The sequence below is a fragment of the Phoenix dactylifera genome, chromosome 4 (genome assembly GCF_051530095.1).
Source record: "Phoenix dactylifera cultivar Ajwa chromosome 4, Ajwa_hap1_PhDact_Kaust_v1.1, whole genome shotgun sequence".
Taxonomy (NCBI): domain Eukaryota; kingdom Viridiplantae; phylum Streptophyta; class Magnoliopsida; order Arecales; family Arecaceae; genus Phoenix; species Phoenix dactylifera.
The window spans coordinates 45,625,751-45,637,809 of NC_143193.1; the positions used below are offsets into that span (position 1 = coordinate 45,625,751).

At 37.4% G+C, this 12,059-nt stretch overlaps 1 protein-coding gene across 1 annotated transcript; it reads right to left on the bottom strand.

The window, feature by feature from the left end:
• Positions 1-545: 545 nt before the first annotated feature.
• LOC148714108 (adenylate kinase 4) lies at positions 546-7,045 on the bottom strand. The gene is made up of 6 exons (XM_008785577.6): positions 6,767-7,045; positions 4,539-4,684; positions 4,328-4,447; positions 4,034-4,201; positions 2,660-2,749; positions 546-932 (listed from the first exon to the last, which is right to left on the bottom strand). Exons 1-6 carry the CDS (start codon positions 6,879-6,881, stop codon positions 834-836), a joined length of 738 nt encoding a protein of 245 aa, XP_008783799.1. The 5' UTR covers positions 6,882-7,045; the 3' UTR covers positions 546-833.
• Between the last annotated feature and the right edge of the window lie 5,014 nt (positions 7,046-12,059).

Consider the following 12,059-nt stretch of genomic DNA (forward strand, 5'->3'; position numbering starts at 1 on the left):
CAATTAATTGTCGCGGTCATCAAATTCTCCAACCTTCCACAATTAAGAAATGGTGAGCAATTGTGATAGCATGGTTTACTAAAGAGAAGAAAGCAAAAAAGGTTTGTTAATAAAATTGTTTAAAGACTATAATAAATGAGTTCTTTATTCATATGTATTTGCCTCATTTCTCCACATTTATTTTCTCAGTAAAAAATACATACTTAAACCAGCAAAAAGATGGAGACCCATAATTTTCTGTTGTTCGGAAGTAATTGATTAGTAATGGAAACATAAAGTTTTTTAAGAGTGGCATCAGCATTGATGAAAACCGCAATTTCTAACCAAAATATATATATATATATATATACTGCTACAAAATTCGGATCATAACAGCATGATTTCCCTACCTTTGTGCCATGAACCTCTGTTAATACAAGCATGTTGACACATCAGATATCTAAGATCCTTGACCAACTATAATAGGGATCTCAAAGTCCTATCACAAGGGGGTGACCTTTGCAAGCTAAGATAAACGTCAGTCAACAAAACCACACACAGCTTCAGATTTTGAAACATTTTCACACCAAAGATCTCATCAATTCAATGTCACATCACAGCTTTTACAGCAAGAACTCTTGGTTGCATGCAAAAAACTTTATTCTGGTCTGCATTTGTTAAGAACTCTCAAGCCAAAAAGCCAAGGTGCAAAAGGTTTGGTGAAAGGGAAAAAAAATTCAGGAGATTGAAGCTCCAGCTGACAATGTATCAGATTGCGCAGGTTAATCAACCAATGCCCAGGTGAGTTTCTGATAAAGTTACATTTAAGTCAAATAATAGGGGGGAGGTTCCACTCATGAAAGAACCTTCTGAACCTCAGAAGTGACTTCTTTTGGGGGTTTGTCGGCATGAAGCTGCACCACAATACTCTTCTTGGAGTAGTAATCAATGACCTACAATGTAAAAAGAAGTGAACCATTGGCTTGGACTAATCTGATGAAAACTTTGAAGATGGAGGAAAATAACGAGGCACATTGAACGAGTAGAAACAATTGGTTTAAGCATGTGATGAGGTTGCACATCACTGAATAAATACACTCATAATCTAAATATTCGATATGACACTTTTGCCTGATATAGAACCCAATACATTTTAACTTCTTGTTCTTAACCAGTAGCAAAATTAACTCTCCTGCAAGAATCTTACTTCTTATAAAATTAAAAAACTTTATCTAAAAGCTAATGTTTGCATAAAACGTTTACCTATCAATAATGAACAACAGGTTTGAGTCTCAGGATAAACATAAAAGAAACCCAGCATATCAGGATTTCTGGGAAAGGACTTGACCATACATTTGTCATGTATAGCTCAATATCACACAATAGCTTGTCCACGTTGCATGATTTGTTAATGTGGAGTTTCAAGATATTGAAACAGAGACCAAAATCTTTCAATAACATCTGAAAATAAGGTTATGTCCTTAAACATGACAGTGTCTATGAAACTAGGTCATGTTTTTCCAAACAATCTTGTAATATATATATATATATATATATATATATATATATATATATATATATATATATATATATATATATATATAATGGATCCAGGTTGACATGATGAAAATGAACAAAGCAATGCGTCTATGCATAAATCACAGAATCATATGAAGCCACTATGTCATTTTTTTCCGTCATAGTAAAGGTCAACTCACTAAAAGACAAGCAACAACAGGAAAACCTCATTATGGCAAATGTTGACAAATATGTACAGATATATATATATATATATAAAAACAGGACATCTATCTAGTGGTTTTCTAGATGGGCATACGTGCATGTAGAAGAGTATATAACATATTTTTGTAGACCAACCAGATATGTACATGTACAAAATTGGATTTACATGTATAAAATACACACATCTTTCCATGAGCATTATATGTAGGACTGTATTATCAAAACAAAATACATTTTTGGCTATCTTGAATATATTTCATGATTAAATGGTGAAAGAGAAAACAACCTCTTTTTGAATTAAAGTGGGAGGATGAGGTCACAGTGTCATTGGAGGGGGGAAAAAAGCATATTGCAAGATAGCAATATCATGTTTGGACAATAAGAGAATCAAGGTAGACAGAATCAGCATCACTATCAAAAATGAGAATTTGATGAACTCACTATCCTGGACCAAGACAAGCTGAGACATGTATAATATTTGACAACAGGCATGAAGTAGAGGTTGAGAAAAGACTAGGATTGTAGGCCGTGTAAAAGAACTTGAGAAGGCTCCAGAAAGAAACAGGCTCTCAGATTTGTCATGAAGGATCAAGAGAAGACTGACAAGGCCTACTAACTTACCAAGACCTTGATGGAAGTTGTGAGAAGGTTTAAAAAGGTGATAGATTTGCTCAGGGTTTCAGCCATAATGATTCTGCATGAAGAATAGGAAAAACAAAATACCTACAAATCGAAGGAAAGATGGGCATTATCTAACTGCCGAAATTATATAGGATGTGAACCAGAAGTAACAGGTTGTCGAACAAAAACATACATTTATTTCAACATTAACTTTCATGGAAAAATCAAATAAATAGGGGAAGCTCTCGAAATCTCAATATTAGAAAATCATTAAAAATCTAAGCAGGCATAGGCAGAATGTAAAGGAATGCCATACAGGTTCAGTTTGTCTGTGGAATGATTCAAGCCTTGACTTCAGGACCTCAGCTGTGTCATCCTTCCTTTGAATCAGTGACTCTCCAGTGACCTTCAAAAGGGAAGGAAGCATTATAAGCACCAAAATGCACGACTCAGCAAGACAGGACTGAACAGAATATCAGGCGTTCTGAGACATTGCCAAAAGCTCAGAGACAATAAATCTAGCTAACATGGCATGCATGAAAAAAAAATTGCATTGGGAACTCTGCAACACAAGTAATGTGATAAAACAAGTTTACAGATAAAAGAGGAATTGTTCATTCTAGGTAATAAGCACTGCTATTAGGAGCAAACCACAAACCAGATTTGGGGCTACTTGCACCTAGACGCAGCACCCAGAGATCTAACATAGTCTAGCATGTTTCTCAGACAAGAAAAGGTGCAAAGCCTAGGTTACTATAGATACAATAAGCAATGATGGTTCCACAATTTGTAAAGCAAGACGTTTCAAAATTCCTGGCTTAAAGGTAGACCTACAATAGTTATTAATTAATTCACTTATCTACATGCCAATGGCACCAATAACAGCAGTATAACTCTCTATCAGAAAGGCATTTAAAGAGTTAAACTGGAAACCCCATCTTTTGATTGGAATGCGCTCAAGCATATCAATATTGATATCATGATTCAAGTAAACGCAGCACACAGAGACCTATACATAGTCTAGCATGTTTCTCAAACAAGAAAAGGTGCAAAGCCTTAAGTTACTATAGATACAATAAGCAATGATGGTTCCAAACTTTGTAAAGCAAGACGTTTCAAAATTCCTACCTTAAAGGTAGACCTACAATAGTTATTAATAAATTCACTTATCTACATGCCAATGGCACCATAACAGCAGAATAACTGTCTACCGCAAAGGCATTTAAAGAGTTAAACTGGAAAGCCATCTCTTGATTGCAGTGCGCTCAAGCATATCAGTATTGATACCATGATTCAAGAAAACTTGAAATAGAAATTACCCACTGTTCATAAGCTTATAGTATGTCATTATAGGCATGTCATCAACCATTCACGTGTATTAGAACAATGCTAGTCCATACATTAACGTTTTGATATTCCTTCACATTGAGCAAACAAACAAATTGTCCTGGACCATCTTTTCATCATACTAAGCCTCCCCCAGATCCATAGAGTAGAAAGAAGTAATGGATCAACATGTGGCATTGTAATGATCCTGCCAACTTAAACATCAGCAGATAGAACATGAATACCAACATGGCTACCTTTTATTATGCCTATATCAACATATTATACATAAAATATCTCAGGTATAAAGCATGCTTCAGTTCAAAAAAATAAATAAGTGAATTATTGATTATTATCCACTTACATCATCAACGCCCGGAACCTTTGGAGGAGCGAATTTTGAATGGTAAGTCCTTCCACTAGCTGGATGGATCCAGCGACCAGTAATTCTTTCTTCTAGTATGGCATCATCAATTGCAAAATTGAGCACCTTGTCAATTTTGGTGCCCTGCTTCGCCAACATCTCATCTAGCTGCATGCAGAATTTGTCAGAAAATTGACAAAAAAACTTAGCAAAACGTAGTTCCATAAAAAGCAGTAGAGGTTCTATACACTCATCACCCAGCTAGCATTATAATATAAGGGAAACGATTTTAACCTTCTGTGCTTGAACAACCGTCCTTGGGAACCCATCAAGAATGAAACCCTTTTGACATGATGGTTTCTTAATGGCTTCATCGATTATTCCAACAACCAAGTCATCAGAGACAAGCTCACCCTGAAAAGCGAGGAGCAAAACAAACTGAAAATTGTAAAAAGGTACTATTCCATCTTCTATTATTACCCTTATTTTGATTGCTCAATGGTACCTTATCCATGCCCTCTTTAGCTTTGAGCCCAAGAGGGGTCTTGGCAGCAACAGCAGCCCTCAACATATCACCTGTGGCCAAATGGCATAAGCAATATTCATCCTTAATTATTGGTGACTGGGTCCCCTTTCCAGATCCCGGTGGGCCTGCATTTAAGCATTAAAGAAAACTTAAGAATTATCTCTTTATCAATCTATTATTCTCTATCTCTAGCAATTTTTAGAGAAAAAAGAGAACTATTGTACAGGTCTCAAAGATAAATGATGTGGAAAACTATTAAGTCTGATATATGTTGTTGGCCCTTTCTCTATCAACCTAAGCTTCTGGCATCAATTGGTTAGTCAACATGATAATAGAGCTCATATTTGTGGGAGGTCGCAACTTATAATCTCCTCCATGCTAATTATTTATTTGATTATCCTGGTTGTTGTGTGGACTTAATTCACTCAATGTGTTTGTTATCTTGACTCATTTCAGTCATTGTGATCCTTCCATATGCATGATCCAGGCCGTACATGGGGGGAGGGGGTGTTAAGCCTGATACACATTGTTGACCTCTCACTATCAGTTTAAGCTCTTGGAGTCAGTTAGTTAGCTAACAGAAACAAAATAATTACAGTATATTTTAATTAAACAACACATACATCAATAAACAGAAACATCTCATGCTAACATACGTAAGTTCCAATATATGAAAAAAAGGAATGTTTTTGTTCCCTTAAATCCCTTCAAGAAATAATAGTTAAAAGATGTCCGAGTGCAACCATTCACTGTGACAAATTATAAAGAAGATTATATGTAAAGACATATCTAGCATAAATGGAGCATTGTAAGTGTACCAAAATGATGCTTCTGGTTCATGCATTTCACACTTGAGAAAAACATTTCTCTGAGATGTTATCTGTTTGATCTTCTCATTGCCTAGGCTAGAGATCTATATTGCTCATGGAAGTGATTTGAAAACTCCCCAAAAAGAAAACAAAAAAAATAAATAAGAAAGGTTAGTTATTTTTTTAGATTTTATGTATCTTAGCAAAAAATCTATATGCAGATATTTTTTTCAATCAACTAGTGATTTGAAGAAGGCATACAAGATCACACTATACTCACTTATGCAATTCTTCTTGCTGATCCAGCTAGAGTTGACCCTAGATGACGATATTGAGATAGATGAGTGGTAGCACGAATAAAATAACAACTAAGTAGACAAGGGATGCCACAATTGAGTAAGATCGTGATATGATTTAGACTGGTATGGCATATACAACAACAAAAAAGGATAATTCATTTGCAACATTCACCTCAGATTTGTGATGCAAGATGGAAAAGCTCAAATGGAAGAATAACGTAGCATGTTATAACAACAGAAGTTGCAGAGCACAATAGAAATGAACCATGAAGAATGTTCCGCCCCCTCTTTCAAAGCAATCCTTGGAAAAGAACAAGGACCTAAAACAACACTAAATAGTTTTGCTGGTTAAAACAAGAGCTACCGCACACCTGCTCCAGCAACCTCACACCTGTTAAGGCATATCATACCAATGTGCTCACATTGCTACCCAACATTCTCATCCATCCAGAAGAACTATAGGAATAGCTTCTTATTTCTGATTCCTCATGGTGATAGCTGATTACCACTGTCTACATCTAATTAGGAGTATACCTTATTTTAAAAGGGGAACTTATTCTCTTATTTTGGTAGAAATTCGCTTAGAGGAGTATTATCAGACTCTGGGGATGTCCAAACCAAGTTCCTTTTCTGCTAGTCCAATAAAACTATACGATATAAGTCTCGTATGTGCTAAAAAATTAATCGATTAATGAAATTTCCTCCCTTTACAGTTTGCAGCAAGTTCATCTAAAGCTTCTAAAAAATCAATCTTTTTGGAACGACATAATGATACACATCGATCACAAGGAAAAAAATAAAAAAGAACTATCATCCTAGTCCGGAAAAATCCTTAAAGACTAAACAAAGAAGCAAGAAAAATCCCCTCTTTTTTTAAGAACAGCACATCCCAGAACCCTGAGCTCAACCAAGCCAAAAGAGATCTCGGCGAAAAAGAAAAGCAGGCTCTACGTTACAAATGAAATCCCAAGTAAATCTCAATTGGATGAAAATAAAAAGAAGAAAAATAGAGAGGGAAAAAAAAAAGCAAATCTAGCCCTAGAAAATTATCTAGATCAGATCCAGAGAAAATCTGTGCCGATCGAAGGGATATATATACCAATGAGGATGAGGCGCTTGTCGGGCTTGGAGGCGCACTTCATGCGGCGGAGAAGCTCCGTCATCAGATCTACCGACGGTATGTCCGCCAGTTCCACTCCGCCGCTGCTCCCCATCTCTTCTCTCTCTTCTCCTCCTCCTCCTCCTCCTCCTCTACGAATCTCTTCTCCCCAGCTCCCAACCCCCTTCGATGGATCGATATATAGAACTAAATCTGCCTCGCTCCCCTCAGGAGAGATCAAGATCGAGGACGACGAAAAGAGGGATTTTTTTTGAGGGGTTTATGGGCCGCTCAGATGGCGGCGGGTCTTTCCATGTCCCGGGGTTTCAGATTGGCAATAAGTTGATCCGTCAGAGTAGCTTATCCTTAGTACAATTTTCATCATTACCGTCAGTTATATGCTTGTTTACTTGAGATGGTAGGATCCAGACCTTGTATTTTTGATGGTGTTTTCGGTCCGAGGGTGCAATTTAAGGGAGAACTGGCTACCTAATTTGCGCGTTGGGTTCCACCAACCCCCTCTCCAAGGCCCGGCCACCATGTGCGAGTTCGGTTGTTTCGTTGGAACCATTCAGATTAAACGGTGTCAAATGATGAGACAAATTGGAGATTGGACTTTAGAAGTATCTGGTTTGTCTTGCTCGAAGATTGTCGCCCAAGTGGAAAGTTCTGGAGGGTTAAGTTAATCGAATTGAATTTTACGCAAACTTCAAAGCCATGAGTCTTGGGCACGTTCGCGGACAGCAGAGAAGCTTCCGTTGGTTGGTGAGCATGGCCGCTTTACCGGTCATTGCCGAAACCAGCAGGCCTTAGGCTGCAATTGGACCGGGTGGACCGGTTACCAACCCAAACTAACCTGTTCAGACCTCATCCGGCTTGTTCTCAAAGAACTGGGAGCCTGGTTGGGTTTAAATATTAGATCCGTTTCAGGTTGTATCTGAATTTCACAAGCTTGGTCGAATTCGACTGGACCTGATCTGTACACTATATGAGTCTATTTTAGAGCTTCCTCTTAGTTAACCAACCTGACACGTTTTAAATTGATCTGAAGGAATTATGCCAGATCATTTTTTTTTTCCTTCTTAAGAGAAAAACGCTCAAATTAATCTTACTGTATTAAGAAAGCCCATTGCTGAGGTTATTAACCTTTTGAAGCATATTGCAGTTTTAGATAAACATTAGTTTATAGAGTTTTGACCATGTTAGCAAATAATATTGTGGTAGTCAAAATTTAGTTTGATTTAGAAGTTAGAATGAAACTATTTTTGGGTTAATTAATAAACATAGACTTGGATCCGAACCAAACCTATTCTAGACCTGAATATTTTGGGTTAGATCTAGGTCATGCACGACCCCGATCCAATCCGAATAACCTGCTAAATTTAAAATATTTTTCATCAAAATTGATGGGGGGCAAAATAGATCGTCCTGCCCATAACAAAAGGGCCATTCAATTTCGGCCCAATAGATACCAACGCCTGCCAGACGGAACCTCGGTCCGGCCTAGAACCAGCTCGACCTCGGATTCGCCGAAAGCTCCTTCGACCTCAGGAATAATCGCCGACCCGCCCCGACTAAGCTTAAGGTGCCTCCTGTATTCGCCGACCCGCTCCGACCAAGCTCGGAACACCTCTGGTATTCACCGACGCGCCCCGACCGAGCTTGGGGCGATCTCTCGACGAGTTCGACCTTGCCAACGGCCGCACCCATGTGCGTGCCCACACCCTTCTACGTGGCTGTACATTGCGACACTACCACGTCATGCTTCGCTTGCTGGCCAAGGACAGCGCCATGCTACTCCGGCCATACCCTGCTACGACTGTCGACGCCTTACCTCTCACAAGAACGAACCGCACTATGCGCCACAAGCAAGCTCTAGCTGCACACCATCCCCACTCATGATGGGAACGGGCCATACCTCCGCCACCTGGGCGCCCCTACTGGAACCATAAATAATCTCATTAAGTAACGCCTAAGGGACTTTTGACTGGACCAACTGAGTACCACTCTAACTTGATCGTCGGAGGGCCCTCATCGGAAGCACCGGTGAAGCTTTTGTGCAGGTACATTGTCAATCGCAGGAGATGGTTCTCATCCTCTTCCTCCACATTCTGGCAGCTTCCTTGACTCCTCTGGCGTGGTCACCCTCGGGCCAAATTTGAACCACAGCAGAATTGATCCAACTCGACTCGATCATCTAATGGATTGGGTCTGGGTCTAATATCAAGACTTGTACATGAGACCGGGTCTAGTCAGGGCCAAGCATGCCCTGATCAGACCCAACTCATCTAACCCTAAGCGAGCCATCATTTCTGCATATTATATTGTAACAAGTAAATGACATACATCTGCAAATTTTGAAGGAGGGAGGTCTTACAATATTGTAAAACTTTAACATTTATTTGGTAACCAAACCGAAAAAGTACTTTTAGCATAAAAAATAACAATAAAGTACAAATAATATAATAATAATAGTAAATAATATTATCAATGTATAGTATAGTATAATAAATTAAAAATATATATATTATTATACTATACTAATATAATATATAATGTAATATTAGTTGATAGTTAGCAAACAATATTTTGATATAAAGCATTATCATTGTTTTTATTACTACATATTAATATATTATAACATAGTATAATATTATTATAATATATGAATGTGATACGATTATTTTACTATAATATTAAAATAGTATTACATTATATATTATTTATATTAATATAATATAGTGTAAAGTATTGTTAATATATATATATTATCTTATTTTATATTATGATATAGTTTAAGGGTATTTTGGTCAAACAACTGCTTTCGTATGGGATTTAAAAAGCATTTTTGAGAAAAAGCTTAAGATTGGAGTTTTTGGAAAGTAGAGATTTTTCAACTTTTTTAAGAGGATTGAAAAGCTATTTCAGATTTTTTACTAAACACCTATATATCGTCAGATATATTTTTTGGACTCTGAAAGGTATTTTGCCCCTCCAAAAGCTATCCCAAATGTGGCCTAATACGTATCACCAACTTAGATATACAATCAATTTTGCTATGTCAAAGAAAAGGTTTTGAAGAAGTTCTCCTCTAGCTCGACTTATAGATATACAAACCTCGTTGTCTTGCATAAGGCACAAATAACAACAATTGATGAAATTGCCAGCAACCTTGATTTCTAGGAATATTCAACAGCTACAATTGTAAACATCCAGAATCTCCTTTAGACACTTATAACCAAACATATATTGCATATCTTAGGAAACATATTTTGCATATGTTATGAAAAGGTCATTTTTTTTAAATAGGATAGAATGTGTGATATTTCTCTCCATACTTATCTAGATAGTTTGGTTTACCAAAAGAAACTTGATCGTCAAGGTATCCTCTACCAAAATTGTATCCATGCTTACTATGTCTTCTTCCTTAGGTAGCCCATGTAGGCAATCGAGAATTCTCTTACATGACTCTACCTTGGTCCATGGTTCTCAGGGCGGCTTCCTCCCCATCACTTTGAATAGCTGGTTGAGGTTGCTTTTCTATTTCTAGCTCCATCACATTACGATCTTTAATGTAATGATAGCATCTTCCTCGTAGGATCTCATTGTAACAACTCAGAACTTCACCCAAAATGTATTCTTCCGTTCAAGTCTTGTCAGACTAAAAATTCAAATCCATTCAAATCTAATCACAAACACCATAATTGGTCCCTGGTCAGCTCCAATGGATCTGTGCTGCAATATTTCCTAGTTTACATAGATTATGGGCCAAGTCGGCTCTGATACCATTTGTAACAACCTAAGACTTCACTCAAAATGACTAGTCGGAAGTATCCAAAATCTATTCAATGAATAACCGATGTGTGACTAAACATATGCCTGCATGGGTCTGTACACTCATCAATGAGCCCTTACCTTTGTGGCCTCTGGTGTTCTTTGTTTCTGCGTCGCCCCTTCCACCTCAACTTAGACTCTTGAGAATCTCTTGCTTGTTAAGTGTGTTAATGGGCCAGGCTTTGTTGTGCTGAGCGCTGAAGTTTGGCCTCTGGGTGAAAGTTCAGATCCTAGCCCACCAAGTCTGGATTCTTTCTCAGCTGGGCTGGGCTTAAATCAAGGCGTATTAAATTTTCACTAAAAGTTGAGCTGGATCAAGCCAAAATGTTTGGGCTTCCTAGTTTTCAGGCCAAGTCAGTCTTTGGGCCTTGAATGTTAGCCTGGGCTAGTCTCGTGCAGGTCAATTGTTCGGCCAGTGAATCTGGCCCCAGCCATTGACATTCCTTTTTGTCAGTTTTGAATTGCTTCTTGTCTCTATATATGCACTCAGGAACCTTAGTCTCAAATATTGCTATCTTAACTGCACTATCGGCTGGCCATGGCCATGGAGCTCTAAATTCTTTGGCATACGAGGGATCTTGCTCGTTTCTAAATGAGAAGGTCCATTATTTACTGCAAATGATATTTCAAGCCAAAAAAAAACTTAAGTGGCTGGATTGGTCCTTAGCTTGGTTTTCAAGATGCCCATTTTCATCGTGCAGAAATATTCAATTCTGTTCCAGAATGGAATAGTCATTAGCAGTTTTGCTTATGTTGAAGCTATTTCAAACAACTTTTTGGCCCCCGTCACAATTTAAATAATCTAGTTATTTGTGCATCTGGTTTACATATTTAGTTGACCATAAAAAATAATACATTTTAAAGTTGCTTATATTTAGTCAAACATCCACTTTTCTAAACAAATTATATAAAATATATGTTATGCTTTTAATAAAGAGAAATATTTTATCTAAAAGCTTAAGGACATATTTAAAAAAAAATAATACTTCAATTTTCAATCGATAACAATTGAATCTTTTTATGTCCTATATATTTTTTTATATAATATATAGAAATTTTATTTCTATTTTGAAAATTTCAATCAAATAAGAGAACTCTGTATTTTTTTTTATTGATCACATTTTTTTTCTATTTCTCTCCCTGCGATCCAAATAAATCTTTGGCTTTGCTTTTTCATTTTTTTTAATAACTTTTTCATTTTTTTTAATATCTTTTTCATCAAAGTAACTTAGCCCTATCAAGCTAATACAGGTGTAGGTGAGTCCTCAAGCTTTTGATGACCCAAAACGTGCGCCTACTGCCTCACAAGGAGTCCAGCATGACCTATAACCGTGCCATGGTCTGAGTTCCAAGTTGTACCCGTCGTCCCACGTGCCGCGTAAAGGTGTTCCAAAGTTACGGCAGATCCACTGCTTAACAGTGAGTTTAACAAAAGTCACTGTACGCTGCGCCGGACTGA

Excerpts from the sequence above, each read along its gene's own strand:
- LOC148714108 (XM_008785577.6), bottom strand. The coding sequence starts at position 6,881 with ATGGGGAGCAGCGGCGGAGTGGAACTGGCGGACATACCGTCGGTAGAT. Across the intron at positions 4,448-4,538 it reads CTAAAGAGGGCATGGATAAG|GGTGAGCTTGTCTCTGATGA; the intron begins GTACCATTGAGC and ends CTCGCTTTTCAG. Across the intron at positions 933-2,659 it reads TCCACAGACAAACTGAACCT|GTCATTGATTACTACTCCAA; the intron begins GTATGGCATTCC and ends TTTACATTGTAG.